General features: G+C 39.0%; 1 protein-coding gene across 5 annotated transcripts in view; it reads left to right on the forward strand.

Moving 5' to 3' along the window:
* Positions 1-20,322, forward strand: part of LOC149785922 (uncharacterized) — a 112,148-nt gene that overhangs the window by 48,569 nt on the left and 43,257 nt on the right. For 4 of the 5 annotated variants that reach the window (XR_016424836.1, XR_016424837.1, XM_089976156.1 and 1 more), the window contains exons 10-13: positions 2,237-2,301; positions 7,739-7,864; positions 9,438-9,495; positions 10,150-10,210. Coding sequence is in view for 3 of the 5 variants with exons in the window: in XM_089976156.1 (XP_089832282.1) it covers positions 2,237-2,301; positions 7,739-7,864; positions 9,438-9,495; positions 10,150-10,210 (310 nt within the window). In the remaining 2 variants the exon portion in view is untranslated. The remainder of the gene's footprint in view (positions 1-2,236; positions 2,302-7,738; positions 7,865-9,437; positions 9,496-10,149; positions 10,211-20,322) is intronic. The other variant, XM_089976158.1, reaches the window with a different exon arrangement.

Below are 20,322 nucleotides of genomic sequence, written 5' to 3' on the forward strand. Positions count from 1 at the left end.
CCTCTTGATTAAGCACTTTGTTTTAGTGTACATCATGATTAAGCACTTAGTTTTAGTGTACATCATGATTAAGCACTTAATTTTAGTGTACATCATGACTAAGCACTTAGTTTTAGTGTACATCATTATCAAGCACTTAGTTTTAGTGTACATCACTATCAAACACTTAGTTTTAGTGTACATCATGATTAAGCACTTAGTTTTAGTGTACATCATGACTAAGCACTTTGTTTTAGTGTACATCTTGATTAAGCACTTTGTTTTAGTGTACATCATTATCAAGCACTTAGTTTTAGTGTACATCACTATCAAGCACTTAGTTTTAGTGTACATCATGATTAAGTACTTAATTTTAGTGTACATCACTATCAAGCACTTTGTTTTAGTGTACATCATGATCAAGCACTTAGTTTTAGTGTACATCACTATCAAGCACTTTGTTTTAGTGTGCATCATGACTAAGCACTTTGTTTTAGTGTACATCTTGATTAAGCACTTTGTTTTAGTGTACATCAGGATTAAGCACTTTGTTTTAGTGTACATCATGATCAAGCACTTAGTTTTAGTGTACATCACTATCAAGCATTTTGTTTTAGTGTACATCATGATTAAGCACTTAGTTTTAGTGTACATCACTATCAAGCACTTTGTTTTAGTGTACATCATGACTAAGCACTTAGTTTTAGTGTACATCATGATTAAGCACTTAGTTTTAGTGTACATCATGACTAAGCACTTTGTTTTAGTGTACATCTTGATTAAGCACTTTGTTTTAGTGTACATCATGATTAAGCACTTAGTTTTAGTGTACATCATGATTAAGCACTTAATTTTAGTGTACATCATGATTAAGCACTTAGTTTTAGTGTACATCATTATCAAGCACTTAGTTTTAGTGTACATCACTATCAAGCACTTAGTTTTAGTGTACATCATGATTAAGCACTTAGTTTTAGTGTACATCATGACTAAGCACTTTGTTTTAGTGTACATCTTGATTAAGCACTTTGTTTTAGTGTACATCATTATCAAGCACTTAGTTTTAGTGTACATCACTATCAAGCACTTAGTTTTAGTGTACATCATGATTAGCACTTTGTTTTAGTGTACATCATGATTAAGTACTTAGTTTTAGTGTACATCATGATTAAGCACTTAGTTTTAGTGTACATCACTATCAAGCACTTTGTTTTAGTGTACATCATGATCAAGCACTTAGTTTTAGTGTACATCTTGATTAAGCACTTAGTTTTAGTGTACATCATTATCAAGCACTTAGTTTTAGTGTACATCACTATTAAGCACTTAGTTTTAGTGTACATCTTGATTAAGCACTTTGTTTTAGTGTACATCATTATCAAGCACTTAGTTTTAGTGTACATCACTATTAAGCACTTAGTTTTAGTGTACATCAGGATTAAGCACTTAGTTTTAGTGTACATCAGGATTAAGCACTTAGTTTTAGTGTACATCAGGATTAAGCACTTAGTTTTAGTGTACATCATTATCAAGCACTTAGTTTTAGTGTACATCATTATCAAGCACTTAGTTTTAGTGTACATCACTATTAAGCACTTAGTTTTAGTGTACATCTTGATTAAGCACTTAGTTTTAGTGTACATCATTATCAAGCACTTAGTTTTAGTGTACATCACTATTAAGCACTTAGTTTTAGTGTACATCAGGATTAAGCACTTAGTTTTAGTGTACATCAGGATTAAGCACTTAGTTTTAGTGTACATCATTATCAAGCACTTAGTTTTAGTGTACATCTTGATTAAGCACTTAGTTTTAGTGTACATCTTGATTAGCACTTTGTTTTAGTGTACATCTTGATTAGCACTTAGTTTTAGTGTACATCATGATTAAGCACTTAGTTTTGGTGTACATCATTATTAAGCACTTTGTTGTAGTGTACATCATGATTAAGTGCTTGTTTTGACATGCATAAGAATGATGCATTCGAATGAACTGCATTATAACATGGGTAGGTATAAAGCACATTGTTTTAACATGCTGAGTGATATAAACCATTTATAACATGAGTAGGTACAGAACACCGTTTTCCAACAAACCTCATTCTGAAAAATTTCTGTATAATCCAAAATGATTTCTGACAGTTTGCTTGATGTCAGTAGACTAATTTATAATGCCAATATAGTCTGCTTGATACACTAATTTGTCCAAGTTGATTGTATTTGTTCAATCATTCATATTTGGTTTCAATTTCTTTTAGATGCATCCTTCTCAGATCCATTATGCAGCTACAGAGATAATGTGTATGCACATCATGGTTATAAGGTAAGCCAAAATGTCAGAAATTGCCAAATTTCATTTCTCTTTGAAATACCTAACCTGATCAGATTACATCAGGATAACTTTTTTTGCTGCCTTCAAATCCAGCATTACAGGAAATACAGAAGAATGTATTTCGCCCATATGTTATATAGAAGTAAATGGAAGAACTCTTATAGGTTGACTCCGTTATTCCCACTAAGTGCCTACCATTACATTATGGTTTAAATGAATTCCTCCAGACAGTCTGGTTAAATTCAATAACTTCAATAATTTAAATTTATTTATCAACTTTTCATTTTCAGTGGTACAGTAAGTCACAATGTTTTATATGGTGCAAACATTAATTTTGTAAAAATCCTGTGAATTTATTTATATTTTTAAAATGACTGTACCATACATTTTCGTAATAATTAGCTTACAATGCCAACATATATTTTCATTGGTAGACCTTCCAGGGCACTGTTTTTAGGCATTTAAAGAATTAGAATTTTTTTGTTATAATGCGGTTGGAATTTATTTAAGATTATATATATATATATATATATATATATATATATATATATATATATATATATATATATATATATATATATATATATAGTATGTACACTGTATCAGTGATATTCCACGAGATGTATTACATTTTTCATCAAAAGGAAATGAGGCTTGTATGTACATTTTTGTTTAGTCTGTTGTTCTTTACAGAGACAACATGACACAATAAATGCAAGCAATTCAGAGTTGAGGAGAACATCCATGAATCATGCCTGCTCATCATTACACACCTGTAAAGTGTGTGTTGTGTGGACAGAAAATACATGGTCTGATGTCCTTAAGTAGCAGCTCAAGGTCTGCAAAAAGAGAGCACTATCAAATTTCTTCTCAGCATGAATTACTGAAGTTACATCAGGATTGCTCACAAGTCTCATGGGTGTTGTTGAAATGCCCCTTCCACCCCTCTTGAAGCTACAGAAGACAGCGCCAGGAGTTGGAATCATGCATGCTGTCTTTTGTCAATATTGCTTTGTAAACAAGATTGTAAAGAACAGAGCTGGAAGCAATTTCGGGGGATTCCTGTGGGTATAAACTATTTGCTGTGCCCATGAGACGTGACAATCCTAAGTCAAATATCACCCCACCTTTGAAGTATGATGGTACAGAGTCATACATATCTGCACCTATGAGGAGTGACTATGCAATACCCCCTCCACTGTCCATGCACAACAACATTCTTGCCAGATATTAGGGCATATTATTTGACTCATATGATGGATGGACTGAACAAGCTGCAGTTTGACTTGAACAGAGATATATCTGGCTGTACTACCCACCCATCATGGCATTTATTGTCCACCATATATCTTTCCAATTGTTGACCCACCAGTCCAGCAATAGAAACATTTGATATAGAAGTGACAATTCGCTTATCTTGGACTGGTCAGTCAGCTGCCCATCCATCCATCCATGTATTCTGACAGCTACAGAATTGTATGCCAAACATACCTCACAGTGAAACTGACCTGGCAGATGGAACATTACTATACCTTTTCATAGTAAACTGCCTTTATTCATAGAACGATCCAGCCAAACCAGCATTCTTCTATACCACCACTTTTAATAGCATATTCTATAAGCAGAATGATGCATGCCAACAATATAGCTTTATCATTGCCATATCAGAAGCTCTTCCCATGAATCCAAGGAGTACAAGAGACAGATAGTCCCCAGATTAATGAAGGGATGAAATGGAAAAGCCTGAATCACCCAGTCTGGCAATGGAAAGGACAGAATTCAACTTTAAGGTGGCAATAGAAGTAATTTGTCATATCCTGCATTCGCATAAATGTCCTCCATCTGCCATCATCCTTACCTACAGGGTTAAAGACTCTGTAGATGTAGATGATCACAATAATAGTCCATCATTTAGAACTTTACCTCAGTTGTCAAAAGTTGCAGAAATCACAGAATATCTCTCAGAAACAATTTGCAAGCCCAGCAATGCAGAAGCCTTCTTTTCCATGAGTCAGTTGCAAGCTAGCTTCTTGACTTGCTGGTTTCAGTTGCACTCGGATGCATACTGTTCAGAAACACCTAATGCTGACAAAAATGTTTCAGCTTTTGGCATGACTGCCTTACTTTGTTATAAGATGGATTGGTAAGTCTTTAGTGCCACCTCTAAACTAGCAAGGAATATTATATTAACTTCCTCATTTCTTGACTTAGCTTCGTTAGTGATTTTTTGCCTCACTTATAAGGCTAGAAATGATTATATGTAGGATTTGGTGAGCCATATCATGAAGGTTGTGAATAGGGCTTATCACCACACCACACCTTGGCTAATGCCCTGTTGACCTTCTACAACATGGACTTAGAAGGGATGTACTCCTGTACTTTTCACTAAAATCACACCATTCAGAGCCATGCACACCCTTTCATTTGGCTCTCTTCAGATCTGGTCAAATTGAGGAGGTCAGGAAATAGGCAGCACAAAAGTTGCCCTTACCTCGGTCAGGGCTTGCTCAAGAAACATTCCAGAGAAGGACCACTTATCAACATCAAGCAAGGAGGGGAGATAGAAAATTTCTTCTTCACCAAGCAACCTGCCACTTTAGTGACTTTCGGTTTTGGTGTGCTGGCAACCCACCTGCAGGCACCAGACTCCTTTTTGTCAGGCTTAGATTTACCTGTTTTTGCAAGAAGAGCAGGTGATCCAAGTCATGTTGGAGGGCCTCAGAATCTTAATTATCAGGCCTCTTCAACTTTTCCTGCCTCTCGTCATGATGGAAACCCCAAGGGACACCTTGAAGGTGGGCATCTGACAGGAGATACATCATTTACTCACAAACAGTGATTTTACAAAAGCTGTACACTTAAGTCTTCTACTCCAGATTGTTTCTGTCCAGTGGTGATATCCGGTTAAGATTTACAAAAGCTGTACACTTAAGTCTTCTACTCCAGACTGTTTCGGTCCAGTGGAGATTTTTCAGAAGCTGTACATTTAAGTTTTCTACTCCAGACTGTTTCTGGTGGTGATATCCAGTGGCAAATTGAGATGTGTCATCAGTTCAGCAGGCTTAACTGATTCATTTTGGCCCCAAAATTCAAGATGATGATGGCAGAGTCCACCTGTCTTTCGGTGTGAAATGATGACTGTGTGATCAGTCTAGACCTGTCTGACACATTTTCAAATTCAGGTCCAAAGACATCATGCAGTTATCTTTGCTCCATCTGTTGGGGCAAGGTATATCAACTGCATACTCTTGCTTTCATCCTCAGCCTAAGCCCTTGGGCCTTGATGAAAACTTTAGACTGTAATCTTTTGGTTCGGGTTGACCTCCTCCACAGTGACAGTAGCATACCTGGACAGCATTCTTCAAAAGCATTGGGTAAGTTTGCATTCAAGGTTGAAAAATAAACCTTGAGAAATCAGACCTTATCCTCTGTTAACATTTTCTCCATCTACTATGGAGTTTTTCACATACCTCAGTCTCATATGTCTACCTCTCAAATGCATTGAAAACATTGTTCATGCATCAAAGAGGATTTCAAACAAAACACTTTTCTTGGTGAGGGAGTTTCTTCTACTCCACAGCCTATGCAGTGCTGCAGCAAATTTGTTACCCCATGGTTGCCTTTACATGCACCCAATACAAATAGCCCTTCAAGCCCAATGGCAACTTTTCAGGGCAATCTAGATTAGAACTTCATGATCTTGACCCACATCAGAAACTTCCTTCTCGATGGTAAGACAGGAAGTCACTCATTACAGGAATATTCTTTTTGAAAACCCACAGTTGGAATTAATGATTTGTAATGATACTTGTTGGTTGGGGAGCATATGTGCTACTGGACTTTATGATGGTCAGTGGCAAGTGGACACTTCACAAGATATTCTTCACATCAGACAAAATGGAAATGAACGTCATTTTCAGTGCTTTCAACACTTGTGCAGAATGTGTGTGCAAATTTAAGGTCCTTATCTTATTTGTCAGAGTTCTAAAATCTGTATACACTGACCTCTCTCAGGAACAGGCATACCTCATGAAAATATCAGCTCATGAAGTACATGCAATGTTCGCAAGTATGGCTTCGACCATACTGTCTCCATTTAAGACATAGTTCATTGAGTTGGATGGCATGCTTAGACCACTTTCTCCACCTTGTATCTGTGGGACATGACCTCACAAAAAAGAGAACTGAACTTCACTGGGCCAGAGGGGGCAGTGCAGATGGTAACCAATCACCATTTATGACAGTATAACCTCAGAACCTTGCAGTATTAGCCACTTGTGCAGGATTTGCTTGGTAAAGCTTTATGGGTGAGACTAATATCAAGTTCACAATCACACCGTGATCTCGCTCACATGTGTATAAACTAAGGTATCCTGTTGTGCTAAACTAACATTAGAAGAATTTCATCCATTTGTAGAGCAGTCATGTTTCTCTTGGGTGACATAGGTATAGGTAGGATGTTCAGCCTCTCCTCCTCCATTTACTTATTCTCCTAATGTAATGTGATCAGGTAACATATTTGATGCAGCAAGCATATATTTTGGTAAATTATATTTTTCTATAATACCTACTTGATCACATTACAAATAATCCCTCCCATCCTTCCCCACAATGCATCCTTTAAGGTGTAAAGGTTTAATCTGGGTAAAATAGTAGCCACCGAGTGCATAGATAGGGGAGTTAACCTGTGAGAGTTGCTTCCCTTCATCTATACCACATGTAGGCATTTGGGTAGGGGTGGATTCAGAGGTAGCAAAGACTGTTATCCTAGTGTAATGTGATTAGATAAATATCATGGGAAAAAAATAATTTGCAACTAAATGTACTTTCATTTTAAACATCAGTTTTTATTTCTTTTGCCCCACCATGACATCATCAAGCGCATACAGGTTTACCCTTTTTAGCCCATCTGTTGCACATTGTTTAGGTTTTGTATTTAGGGGAATTTTCAGACTGGATAGGGGTGGGATGTGTCCATGTTCCTTAAACACATTTCTTGTTTTTGAAGACAAACCAAAGTTCTGTACTTAGAATTTTGTTATGCCTTGGCACAAATATAGTTGGGATAACAGCATTACTCTTTTCATCTTGTGAGTTAAATATTAAATTTAAGTCAATTTCTCAGGATCTTTGATAGGGCATTCATATTCGTTGAGCACATTTCTTGTTTTATACCAAATTACAGTAAAACTTCTTTGACTCTAACATCAGGTATTTTGTTTCATTTAAATAAAACATACTTTTTAGATTGAAATGTTTATGGGTCAGGTTTGTCTCGAACCCACGCACACAGAGGTGAGATGGCAGTGATCCTTAACGGACAGCACTTTAGACCAGTTGGCCACTCAGGGCCCCCCAGACATATATCTTTTTCTCTAAATCAAACTAAAAATTTGTTTTGTCATCACATTTTTTTAAATTATTTCAGCCTAAGTTACTAGACATAAAGACATTGGGTGGAAGAAGTATGTTTGATTGCAATCTGAGAGGACTGCATGAATTGTGTTCCTGGGGTGCCAGAGAGGGGTTGAAGCGACTTAGAGCTATTCGAGAGGTAACCAGTTAATGGACAGAAAATATTCAATAATTCACTTTTTTCATATTGTACCAGTTGTTATGGATTTCATTGTTGCTACGAAAAGAAGATGCATTTCTCAAAGATTCTTATATGGAAGTCAAAGACTCCTCTCCAATCCATAGATATATGTACCAACAAAAATGTAAAAATGGATTTCCATATTAAAAAAACAGTATTGTATTTAGTCGTACTATTGATTGCTTCACAATATTGTATGTGCTGTTGTTGAATTCACAGTATTATACTTGTTTTGAAGAATTCAGACTATTTTCCTGTTATTGATAAATTCACAGTATTTTCCTTTCATTGATAAATTCACAGTATTTTCCTATTATTGATAAATTCACAGTATTTTCTTATTATTGATGAATTCACAGTATTTTCCTATTATTGATGAATTCACAACAGTGTACTTGCAATGGATGAATTCGCAATACTATTCTTGCTGTTGATGAATTCATAGTATTTTCCTTACTCTTGATGAATTGCTACAGTAGAATTTGAACTGTTATTCCTAAAGTCTTAAAGTTTTTAATTATATCGTAGTTTACACCTTTTAAACAAGATTGGATAATTACTTTGGTTCTATTTTAGGTTCAAATAGTATTTAATAATTCAGTATGCTTTGACTAAAGACTAGAGTGTATAAGACAACAGGAATCAGCATTTACTTTCCACTTTGAGTTAGTTTATTTTTACAGTGTACACAAAAATAACAGTCAAACTTGCAGGTGGTCACTGAAGGACATTTTGCTGTAATTTATTTTTCTTCCAGCATTGGTAACAGTAGTGACATTCTTTTCAACTACACTAAAACCGTCTTATTACGATCATTCCTAGGACTTGAGCAAACGGATCTTCTTGTTGATGTGGTATTATTATTGAGTTCTTATTATTAAGGAAAGAGTTCTTTTGTTCTTTGAATTTTCTATTGCTTTAGCTGCAGGCAAGGTGGTCTTTTATCTGATTGACTGAGCTTGTTGCCATGCTGAAGACTGTAGTCAGGCTTTAATAAAACTTAAATATGAGTTTGTATCATCAAGATCTTGGATAATTTTGATATTCAGCAAGATCCAATCATAATTAATATGGTGATTTTGCATCTGATTTTAACAGCTTGCTACCATGCTGGAAACCTTATTTCTAACCTGTTTTTTTATCAGACTCAGTACTTGTATTGTTGAGATCATGCGTGATTTTGCTACTTAGCAGTATCCACACATATTAATGAGGTATCTTGCATATTATAGGTTGAGATCCTTGCCTTACGTAAAGCTGTCATTTTGATCTGATTGTGATTAAACTTGGAATGTGGGCATGTATTATCTTGGATCTCAGAAGAGTTTGATGATGAGCAGGATCCACTCATGTTAATGAGGTCATCTTTAAGCCAATCAGCTGATCAAAATTTGTAAATCTACTGTTTCGAGATCCTGGTTCTGTCACATTTATGTTCTTATCACTTGAAAGATGATGTTCTGACCTATAACTTAGAACTTCCAGAGTTTAAAGTGATTATGTTGTTGACATCATAATTTTTTTTCTCCAGTACTTCAAAAGAGACAATGCAACATTAGCATTTGAAGACCTTGATCAGCAAGTGATGAGTAAGTAAAGTTTGCAGAACTAATTTTGGGTAGATATTGGCTATTTAATTCTTTAGTGATATCTCAAAGACTCTGCAGGTATTTCCTTAAAGATCAAGATTGTAAATGTCGCTTTAAAATCTGTGATTTGTGACTTCCTGATGTCAGATAACTAGGATTTAACAACTCTTTCATTTATGTCATAATTTCAAAAAATGTATGAATAGAGGCCACTTAATTTTGTACTTATCATCCACCTGTAAACCCCCCAGAAAATAAATACATGAAGGATGCAAATTAAAATATTGTTTACAGTTCCTCATTTAAGATGTGTTCAAAATTTATTCTTGATCTTTAGAGGTGCAGATAGTTATCGGCTTCATATTTGGACTAAGAGACAATCTCATCAGCAGGCTGAAATATTTGCTTCATTTTACAGGCACGGCAACTAAAGGCGTGTCAGATCATTCAGTTTAATTATATTTGTTAGACATAAATCATTGACATCATACCATGTATTTACTGACAGTACATAAAAGTTACAGGGCTATATCCAGACTTACAGATAAATGTTGTAGCTTATACACTATATGTAATTTGCACAGAATTTGTTCCAGTGTTTGTGCTTGTTATAGGCTTGTATGATTGATATAAATGTGATGACTATAATTACAGGTCCAAACGAAGGCCTACTGTCCTTTGGTCCAGATATCATTGGTGCAAACTTTTTACATAGGTAAGATCATTGCATTAGCTTCTTTCAGAAACTATCATCTGTAGTTGTGATTTTGTTGGCTTCTTGGAGTGTTATGTTTTAAACTGTGTTTTCTCTTGAAACTTTTTTCTGTTGAATCATACATGTTTCATTATTAAAGTGTGTGGAGTTTTTAATAGAAATCAAACTTGCATAGTTATGTAAATCTGAGTTTGCCACGAGTAGTATCAATCATTTCCATACAAATATGCAACATTTCATGAACATAATTTTGTCTGGTTTTATAAGAATAATGTTTTGGATAGACATTTTCATGTTGATATTTGTTCAGTTCTGAATAGAGGATATGTAGGTATTTTGAGTAGATATAAGAAAATATTTCATGAGTGAAGTAGACACACACATACATGCCAACCATTAAACTTTTGGCATAATCATGACACTTTCTTTCACCATATTACATCATACACTTGAATGTTTATGGATTATGCTTTTCCAGTATGCTAAAAATAAAATAAAATAAAGCAACAAAAGTTGTATTTTGTAATTAATATCTAAAAGTTGTCTGCCTATATCTAAAAGTTGTCTGCCTATATAGTTGGCAATTAGAGAGTGACCTCCCCTTGATATAGAAATTGGCATCAGATCATCTGTTTACTCCAGTTCCTACTTTTACTCATGTTGAGTAGCATGCTGTCTATGAGAGGCCTCGATGTCAATAGTTCTGGTATTTGACTCTATTTGGAAGAGTTTCTCATTCTGGGAAAGGATACTCCGGCCATATTTTCAGCTATTTCTTGCTCTTTTCTGTATGAGAGGAAGTGTATCGATCTATTGTAGAATTAAAGCTTTCTTGTAAATATACGTTAGGAGCCCTTTTTGACTTACTTACAGAGGCTGCTAGTATGTGCATTCAGCAATGTATTCTTGACTTAAGTATTAACTATAGACTTATTAAATTGTGTAAATAATTTTTTTTGTCTGTAGAAAACTATAATTGTTTTGTGATGTTGACCTCAGTAAGTTTAAATGATTTTTTGCTTTTCTCTGTAAGAAATTCTTCTTATGTTTGGATACATTATTAGTTTTCTGTAGATAGTTTATAGTCATATCATCCACTTTGTAGTTACAATGAAATTATTAAATCCTTTACTTGTATTGGTTGTCCCTTAAGCCCATTTTTACAAGTAGTTCTTAACAATATAGTGTTATCACTCGGTGACATCCACTGCATGAGTTTATAAAGCAATGCGTGGCTGGCTACACGTATGTAAGTATTGTCAGTGCTATTTCTGTTTATAGAGCCTAGAATATGAGCAGGATTAAATATAACAGTGTAAATGCCCAGAGGGCTTGGATGATAACCAATAACAATAAATATAACAGTGTAAATGCCCAGAGGGCTTGGATGATAACCAATAATAATAAATATAACTGTAAATGCCCAGAGGGCATGGATGATAACCAATAATAATAAACAGTGTAAATGCCCAGAGGGCTTGGATGATAACCAATAATAATAAATATAACAGTGTAAATGCCCATAGGGCATGGATGATAACCAATAATAATAAATATAACAGTGTAAATGCCCAGAGGGAATGGATGATAACCAATAATAATAAATATAACAGTGTAAATGCCCAGAGGGCTTGGATGATAACCAATAATAATAAATATAACAGTGTAAATGCCCATAGGGCATGGATGATAACCAATAATAATAAATATAACTGTAAATGCCCATAGGGCATGGATGATAACCAATAATAATAAATATAACAGTGTAAATGCCCAGAGGGCACAGATGATAACCGATAATAATAAATATTTAGCATATATGGGATGCTGGAAATACATGTCAGAAAAGCTCTGTATGTATGGAGACTTATTTGAGTGCACAGTCTTAACACAACGGGAAAGTGGAGAATTTCATCTTCATTGATGAAAGGCTATTTGCATTGATGCTGACATCACCTTGGTCAATAATTTCCAGTTATGCAAACAAGGGGGCTCACTAGCCAGTAAGTGAATCGGGGATTGCATTAGGCAACAGCTACAGCCCCTGCTCCAACGTTTGCCTAGTATGCTGATCTGACTGATATCAGACCACTCACACACTTATGGATCAGCATGCCCATTATTCAAAGCACTCTGGGCCCAGTTTAATGCTTCAGTACCCACATGATAGTGTGTCAGACCACTCACACTCTTATGGATCAGCATGCCCATTATTCAAAGCACTCTGGGCCCAGTTTAATGCTTCAGTACCCACATGATAGTGTGTCAGACCACTCACACTCTTATGGATCAGCATGCCCATTATTCAAAGCACTCTGGGCCCAGTTTAATGCTTCAGTACCCACATGATAGTGTGTCAGACCACTCACACTCTTATGGATCAGCATGCCCATTATTCAAAGTACTCTATGCTTCAGTACCCACATGATAGTGTGTCAGACCACTCACACTCTTATGGATCAGCATGCCCATTATTCAAAGTACTATATGCTTCAGTACCCACATGATAGTGTGTCAGACCACTCACACTCTTTTGGATCAGCATGCCCATTATTCAAAGCACTCTGGACCAAGTTTAATGCTTCAATACCCACATGATAGTGTGTCAGACCACTCACACTCCTATGGAATGCCCATTATTCAAAGCACTCTGGGCCCAGTTTAATGCTTCAGTACCCACATGATAATGTGTCAGTTCTATCAGATGCCTATGCCATTCAGATGGAGGACATGCTTAACAATCATGTGGAAGTTACCTTATTTCAGTCAGGACAAATTTCTAGTCTGGTTAGCTATCACTTTTGACAATTTTGACCAGCTCCATACAATAAGAGTTGACATCACCATATTCTTCTAGAGATGACAAATTACACTTATAAGAGCTATTGTCCTTTCTAGACATTACAATGACAAGAGAAGACTGCTTTCCAAGCATTGACCAAAAGATGATGTTTTGCTTGTTACTATCAGAATGTTGTCCACCTCCTCCTGTTCCATCAGCAGCTTGGTCCAATATTTCAGCATCTGTTAATATTCTAATCAAAGGAGATTTTTAGTTTTACTGGTCATATGCCAGAAGGAGCTTATGTGTTGGTCCGTCTTCTATCTGACTGGTAGCACAAGTTTGTTATCACTACTCTTCCTAAACTACATAAAGGATTGCTATGAAACTTTACATACACATTCATTCCATGGTCTGATTGGTAAACTGGTGCCACTTGGACATCCAATATAACTGTCACAGAGTCATCATGAAAACCCTGTTTTCACTACTTGCTGAATGGATGGGCATGGAATTTTCATGACAAGATTTCTTATGATGTCTACTTGGTCCTAAATGAAAATTGTGCCAGTCTGATGTCTAATATGGCCATCATAGCAGCCACCTTGAAAGACTTGTTATCACTGCTTCTGAATGGAAAGTCATATTAATATGGGGGTTTTCACCATGATGATGTCTAGTTGATCTTAAATGAAAATGTCCCAATCTGACATCCAAAATAACAAAAACAGCTGCTGTCTTGAAAATATTGTAATTGCTACTTCATTTGTATAGTTGGTTCCAAATATAGATAGTGTCTCGACTGCCCAATATGGCCACCATGGCAGCGATTTTGAAAGTTTTTTTTATCATTACTCCTGAATGGAAAGTCACACTGAGATGGGGTCATGCCAGAAGACTTCTTATGATGTCTAGTTGATTTTCAATGAAAATCATACCAATCTGATGCCCAGTATGGCCAACATATCAACCATTTTCATTATGTAGTTTCTGCTATGTCTGAATGGATGGTCATGTCAACAGGTTTTTTTTAATAAATGGCTTTTTATGATGTCTGATTGGTCCTCAATGAATATTGTCTGCCCATTTTTCCAATATGGCCATCACAGTTGCCATCTTGAATATCTTGTTATCATTACTCCTGATGAATTGTCATATCAGCATGTGTTTTAACTGAAAGACTTTTTATGATATCTAGCTTGTTGTAAACGAAAATGGTGCTGATCTGACTTCCAATATGACCACCACAAGGGCTAACTTGAAAATCTTGTCACAGCTAGATCTCCTAGATGGCTTATCATATCGATACTTTGCTTTCATCAAAGACTTATTGTAATGTGTAGTTGGACCTAAATAGAAATGGTTCCAATCTGATATCTAGTCACTAGGGCAGCCATCTTGAAAGTCTTGTTATTATTACTTCTACAAAATTCAAAGTCATATAAACAAGATGTTTCCACTGTAAGTTTTATATCTTGTTAGTCATAAAAAATTTCTTGTTTGTCCTAAATGAAAATGGTACCAATCTGACAACCACAGCATGCAATTTGAAATTGCTGAAGAATATCAGAGATTGTTTCAACACTCAACTTCTAAAAGAAAGTAATGGTCCTGTCTTAATTCTGGAAGGTCTTTTCAGCCAGTATAGCATCTGGGACTCTTGTTTCAAAAGAGAGACCAAAGCACTAGAAAGGACATCCTTAGGACACTTCAGACAGGAAAGCAACCCTACTTGTCCTTTGCACATGGAATGCCACAGTTCTTGACAACAAAATTAATATGAGTAAGAAGCAGATACAAGGGGATAATTTTGCCTCAGTTTCTCTCCATGACAGCCTCCTTCTAGAAAGAAGAAGCAATATTGCCTCACTCCCTTTATCGGGGTGGGGGGTTGGGGTGGAAGACTCCTATTCTTCTGTCAAATGAGGAAGAATTTGCCATGATGATCATAGACTCTGCAAGTTTTTTCAGAGGTCATCCATCTCATTATTCAATGCTCCTGCTCCGTTATACAGGGTTTCTTCAAAAATAGATATCCCAGATGACCATTCATGACTGACATACTGGAGACTGTTCCAACCTCTCTGCAGTTGTATCCAGCTATGAGAGTGTGCATTGTGCTCTAGAAATGCTGAAGTACACATAGCATTTGGCACCAATCCCTATATCAAAGGAGATCATTCTTTTGGACTGCTTGTATGTGGTCTAAGGTTGACATTGCCCGGGGTGGGAGTGGGAGACAAGCGCCCCAATCCTCCAAAATGCCCCATACGGCATGCGTCTCTTACTGCCTCTGTCAACTAAAATCCAGCTCCTGGCCTTCGCGAGTGGCTTAGATTTGAAGCCCGGCAGACCATGTTTTCTACTAACAGGAGAAGGGGTGAAGGTGGCCCACTGGCGCCTTAAAACCAGTTGCTTCGCGTAGATGGGACTCGTAAACCTTGGATGGTAGCTCATCTAGGAGAAGGAAAACTCCGATTCCAAACCTCTGCTGCCTTGTGGCTATACCCAATCATGGGAAAGTTAAGGGAGTAAACCCCGACAGAAAATCCGGAGATGGAGTCCCTAAGGCGGTATGACATTGACTTCAACGTCATTCCGGCAACTCCTGCGACGCCGTTGGTGCCAAGCTGTATCGGCATTCATTGTTCCCTTGGCACACCAGCTGCGTGGAGAGGGGGGATCTGCTGCATGGGCAACAGCTGATTCTCCATACCACCCTGCCCAGGCTTCATAGCTCCACTGGAGAGGACACTCCAGCATCGTTGTACGGCGTCGGCACAACACGAGAAGTAGCAGTTTACCGGTTCTAAGTCAAAGCTCGATTGGTGTAGAGCTTGGCGCCAGGGGTTACTTCTGACGGTGGGAGAGATCATCAGGTCTCACTGGACAGCTACAGCCCGCCTCAAGCTGGGCAGCCCCCAGTCAGTAAGGTGCTGCCCGCCATGGCCTGCCTGCTTCACTGGGTTTGTGGAGCTTAGAGAACCATCTCGACAAGTGGGCCACAAAACTCTGCACCAGGAAAGACTAAAAGAAGAAATAAAAAGACTCCAACTCTTCGTTTTGCAACCTGGAACATCAGGACCATGTGTCCTGGATTGACCACTGACCTACAGCAGATCGACGATGCACGGAAGACTGCCGTCATTGACAGAGAACTCTCCCGACTGAACATCGACATTGCCTGCCTCCAGGAGACCCGACTGGCTGACAGCGGCACCATCAGGGAAGCCAATTACACATTCTTTTGGCAGGGGAAGCCCTTGGATGAACATAGGCAGCATGGTGTAGGCTTTGCCATCAAGAACACGCTAATCGCCTTCATTGAACCTCCATCATCAGGTACTGAGAGAATCCTTGCCCTCCGGCTGTCAACATCCTTAGGCCCGGTCAACATCTTCAGTGTGTACGCCCCAACCCTCTACTCCACCTACGAGGAGAAAGACAAGTTTTATGAGGCTCTGGATCAGGCAATATCCAGTATCCCCAACAATGAAAGCCTTTACTTACTAGGAGACTTCAACGCTAGAGTGGGAGCTGACCATGAGGCCTGGTCCACCTGTCTCGGCTTTTACGGAAGGGGCAAGATCAACGAGAATGGTCAGCGACTGCTGGAGATGTGCTGCTCCCACAGCCTATGTGTGACAAACACTTTCTTCAAATGCAAGGAGATCCACCAGGTGTCGTGGAGACACCCACGTTCACGCCACTGGCACCAGCTAGACCTCGTCATCACCAGGCGTGCAGAACTGGCCAGTGTCCTCCTTACCCGCAGCTACCACAGTGCAGATTGTGACACGGACCATTCCCTCGTGGCCAGCAAGGTGCGAATATTACCCAAGAAGCTGCACCATGCCAAGAAGAAGGGTCACCCACGTATCAACACCTGCTGTGCAAGCAACCCAGAAAAAAACACAGCAGTTCATCAGCAAACTGAAGGAAGCCCTCACCAAAGTGACACCTGATGACACCATTGATTCCAAGTGGTCCCATATCCGTGACTCTGTGTACAATTCAGCCATCACAGCTTACGGGAAGAGGGAGCGAAAGAATGTCGACTGGTATGAGGCAAACTGGGAGGAGATGGAGCCCGTGACTGAGGCAAAGAGGAAAGCCCTCCTGGCATACAAGGCTGCACCTAGCCCCAGAACACTACAAGCCCTCAGGATTGCAAGGAATAATGCCCAGAAGACCGCCCGCCGCTGTGCCAACACCTACTGGCTGAACCTTTGCAACAGTATACAGACAGCTGCTGACACCGGGGATACAAGAGGAATGTATGAGGGTATCAAAAAGGCGACAGGGCCCCCCAGCTACAAGACCGCCCCCCTCAAGTCCAAGACGGGCAAAGTCATCACAGACCAGGGGAAACAACTGCACCGTAGGGTTGAGCACTATCTCAAGCTATATGCAACCCAAAACAATGTCACTGGAACTGCCCTGGACGCCATTCCAGACCTGCCTGTCATGGAGGAGCTAGACACACAGCCCACCCTGGAAGAGCTCGGAAAAGCCATCGATTGCCTTGCCTGTGGGAAGGCTCCTGGAAGCGACGGCATTCCGCCTGAAGTCCTCAAGAGCGGAAAACCAGCACTGCTCCAGCCCCTACACACACTCCTCTGCCTTTGCTGGGAACAGGGATACATCCCACAGGACATGCGTGACGCCAACATCGTCACTTTGTACAAAAACAAAGGAGACCGTAGCGACTGCAACAACTATCGGGGCATCTCCCTCCTCAGCATCGTCGGAAAGGCCTTCACCCGTGTTGCCTTGGCACGCTTGCAGATCCTAGCCTCCCGCGTCTACCCAGAATCCCGGTGTGGATTTCGAGCCGGCAGGTCAACTGTAGACATGATCTTCTCACTACATCAGCTGCAGGAGAAGTGTCGCGAGCAGCGGATGCCCCTCTACATTGCCTTCATAGACCTGACGAAGGCGTTTGACATGGTTAGTCAGAGTGGACTCTTCAGACTCCTGCAGAAGATCGGCTGCCGCCCACGTCTGCTTGCTGTCATTATGTTGTTCCATGAGAACATGCACAGCATAGTGTGCTTCAATGGCGCAACATCTGAAGCATTCCCAGTCATTAGCGGAGTCAAACAAGGCTGTGTCCTTGCACCGACGCTCTTTGCCATCTTCTTCTCCATGCTTCTCCAGTACGCATTCAAGGACTGCAGCGAGGGAGTGTACATCCATACCAGGGCTGACGGCAAGCTGTTCAACATCGCCCGTCTCCGTGCTAAGACTAAAGTCACAGAGGTGCTCATCCGTGAATTGCTCTTTGCCGACGATGCAGCCTTGACATCACACACGGAAGATGGACTTCAGCAGCTGGTATGCTGCCTCTCCCATGCATGTAAGGAATTTGGACTGACCATCAGTTTGAAGAAAACGAATGTCATGGCACAGGACACAGACTCCCCTCCCTCTGTCTCCATCGATGGGTACAATTTGGAAGTTGTCGAGAACTTCACATACCTCGGGTCTAACATCTCCAGCTCACTCTCCATTGATTCTGAGGTGGGCGGCAGGATTGCCAAGGCAGCAGCAGTGATGGCCAGACTTAACCAGAGGGTCTGGAACAACCCCAACCTCACAGAGAAGACCAAACTGCGTGTCTACCAAGCGTGCGTGCTCAGCTCACTTCTCTACAGCAGCGAAACATGGACCACCTATGCAAGACACGAGAGGAAACTCAACAGCTTCCACCTGAGATGTCTGCAGCGCATTCTGCACATCCAGTGGCAGGACAAAGTACCCAACACAGAGGTTCTAGAACGCGCCAACATGAACAGCATGTTCTCCATACTCAGCGAGAGGCGCCTTCACTGGCTCGGCCATGTCAAGAGAATGGACCCAGGTCGCATTCCCAAGGACCTGTTATATGGGGAGTTAGCAGAAGGTGCACGACCAACTGGACGACCACATCTGCGCTACAAAGATGTTTGCAAGAAGGATATGAAGACAGCAAACATCAATGTCAACGACTGGGAGAGCTGTGCAAACAACCGTTCCAGCTGGCGTCTAGCTGTCAGGCAGGGAGTTCAAAACGCAGAGGAAAAGAGAAGAATAAAGCAAGCTGAAAAGAGAGCTAAAAAGAAGGATAAGCAAAAGCGTACTTTGGAGCTATGCCATCGTCTCTCGTAGACAGACGGATGCCAAGAGATGTGGGCCAACAACTTATAGCTGCCATAATTAAGATTTAAGCCTGGGAAAGCTGGATTAGTGTACAAGTGGTAGTACTCCTAAGGTCTTATAACTTGATAAATATTATCAACAAAACACTTTTTACTCAAAAATTGGTTTCTTGCATAGATTAATTTGATGAGCATTGAGAGAGTGGGTGTACTGTAGAAACATCACATATTGATTGTATCCATCAGACTTAAGAGTGTAGAATCTTGAAACAAAATATTATATTGATTATGAGTTTACCTTTTAAACATTTTGGTTCTACTTTTGCATTCAAACGTGAATTGTGGTGCCTTGGCAAGCTTTCCTCTGGGTCTGTAAGAGGCACTGTGCCCAGATTATTATTGTCATTTTAATTACGGTTTACAATCTAGACCTATCTGTTTATGATCTATGCATTGTTTACATGGTTAAAATCAGATTACTACATAAACAGCTTTATTACAGTACTATATTTTTCCATAAAATTTTTTACCATTTTTAAAACCTTTAACAGGTATACTGTATGATAATGCTTGGGTGACACTGAATATCTAATAGAAACTGACAATTTGCATAATTCATGTGGAAAACAGTTCTAAAAGCATGAATACTTGAAAACTACTTTTTGTTTTACTTTTTTGGCATTTTTTAAAATTCATTTGCTGATGGTTTCTCTTCATTGATGGAGAGAGAGGAACAGGGGAGAGAGAAAGTAGGAACAGAAGAAGAGAAATAAAAAATAAGCCTAAAATACAGAAATACAAATTTTGAATATGTATGTACCGGCAGAAGTATTTCCTGGATGTGACTGGAAAGTAGCTATAAAAGTGATATTGCCACTGTAGCTGTATCCTACTAATACATTGCAGCATTTCATGAAATAAATATTTTTTTAAATGCCTACAGTTTTGCATTTTATATTTCAAGATGTTACACAATCATAATACATTTAGGATTTCATCTATTAACTTGCAAATCCAGCCCTAACAGGTTTGCTTTTGCAACAGAAATGCTAAAAGTCTATAGCTTGTCAAGGTGAAAATATGATGATAGTGATTTCCGCTTGGATCGAGGGATTGGTACTAATTTCCGTCAGTTCTTCAGCATTATATTGTAAAATTTCAATGACCGAAACTCAATAAGTCTGATCCTG

Source organism: Sinohyriopsis cumingii, chromosome 12, assembly GCF_028554795.1.
Source record: "Sinohyriopsis cumingii isolate HCF-2022 chromosome 12, ASM2855479v2, whole genome shotgun sequence".
In the NCBI taxonomy this organism is placed as follows: domain Eukaryota; kingdom Metazoa; phylum Mollusca; class Bivalvia; order Unionida; family Unionidae; genus Sinohyriopsis; species Sinohyriopsis cumingii.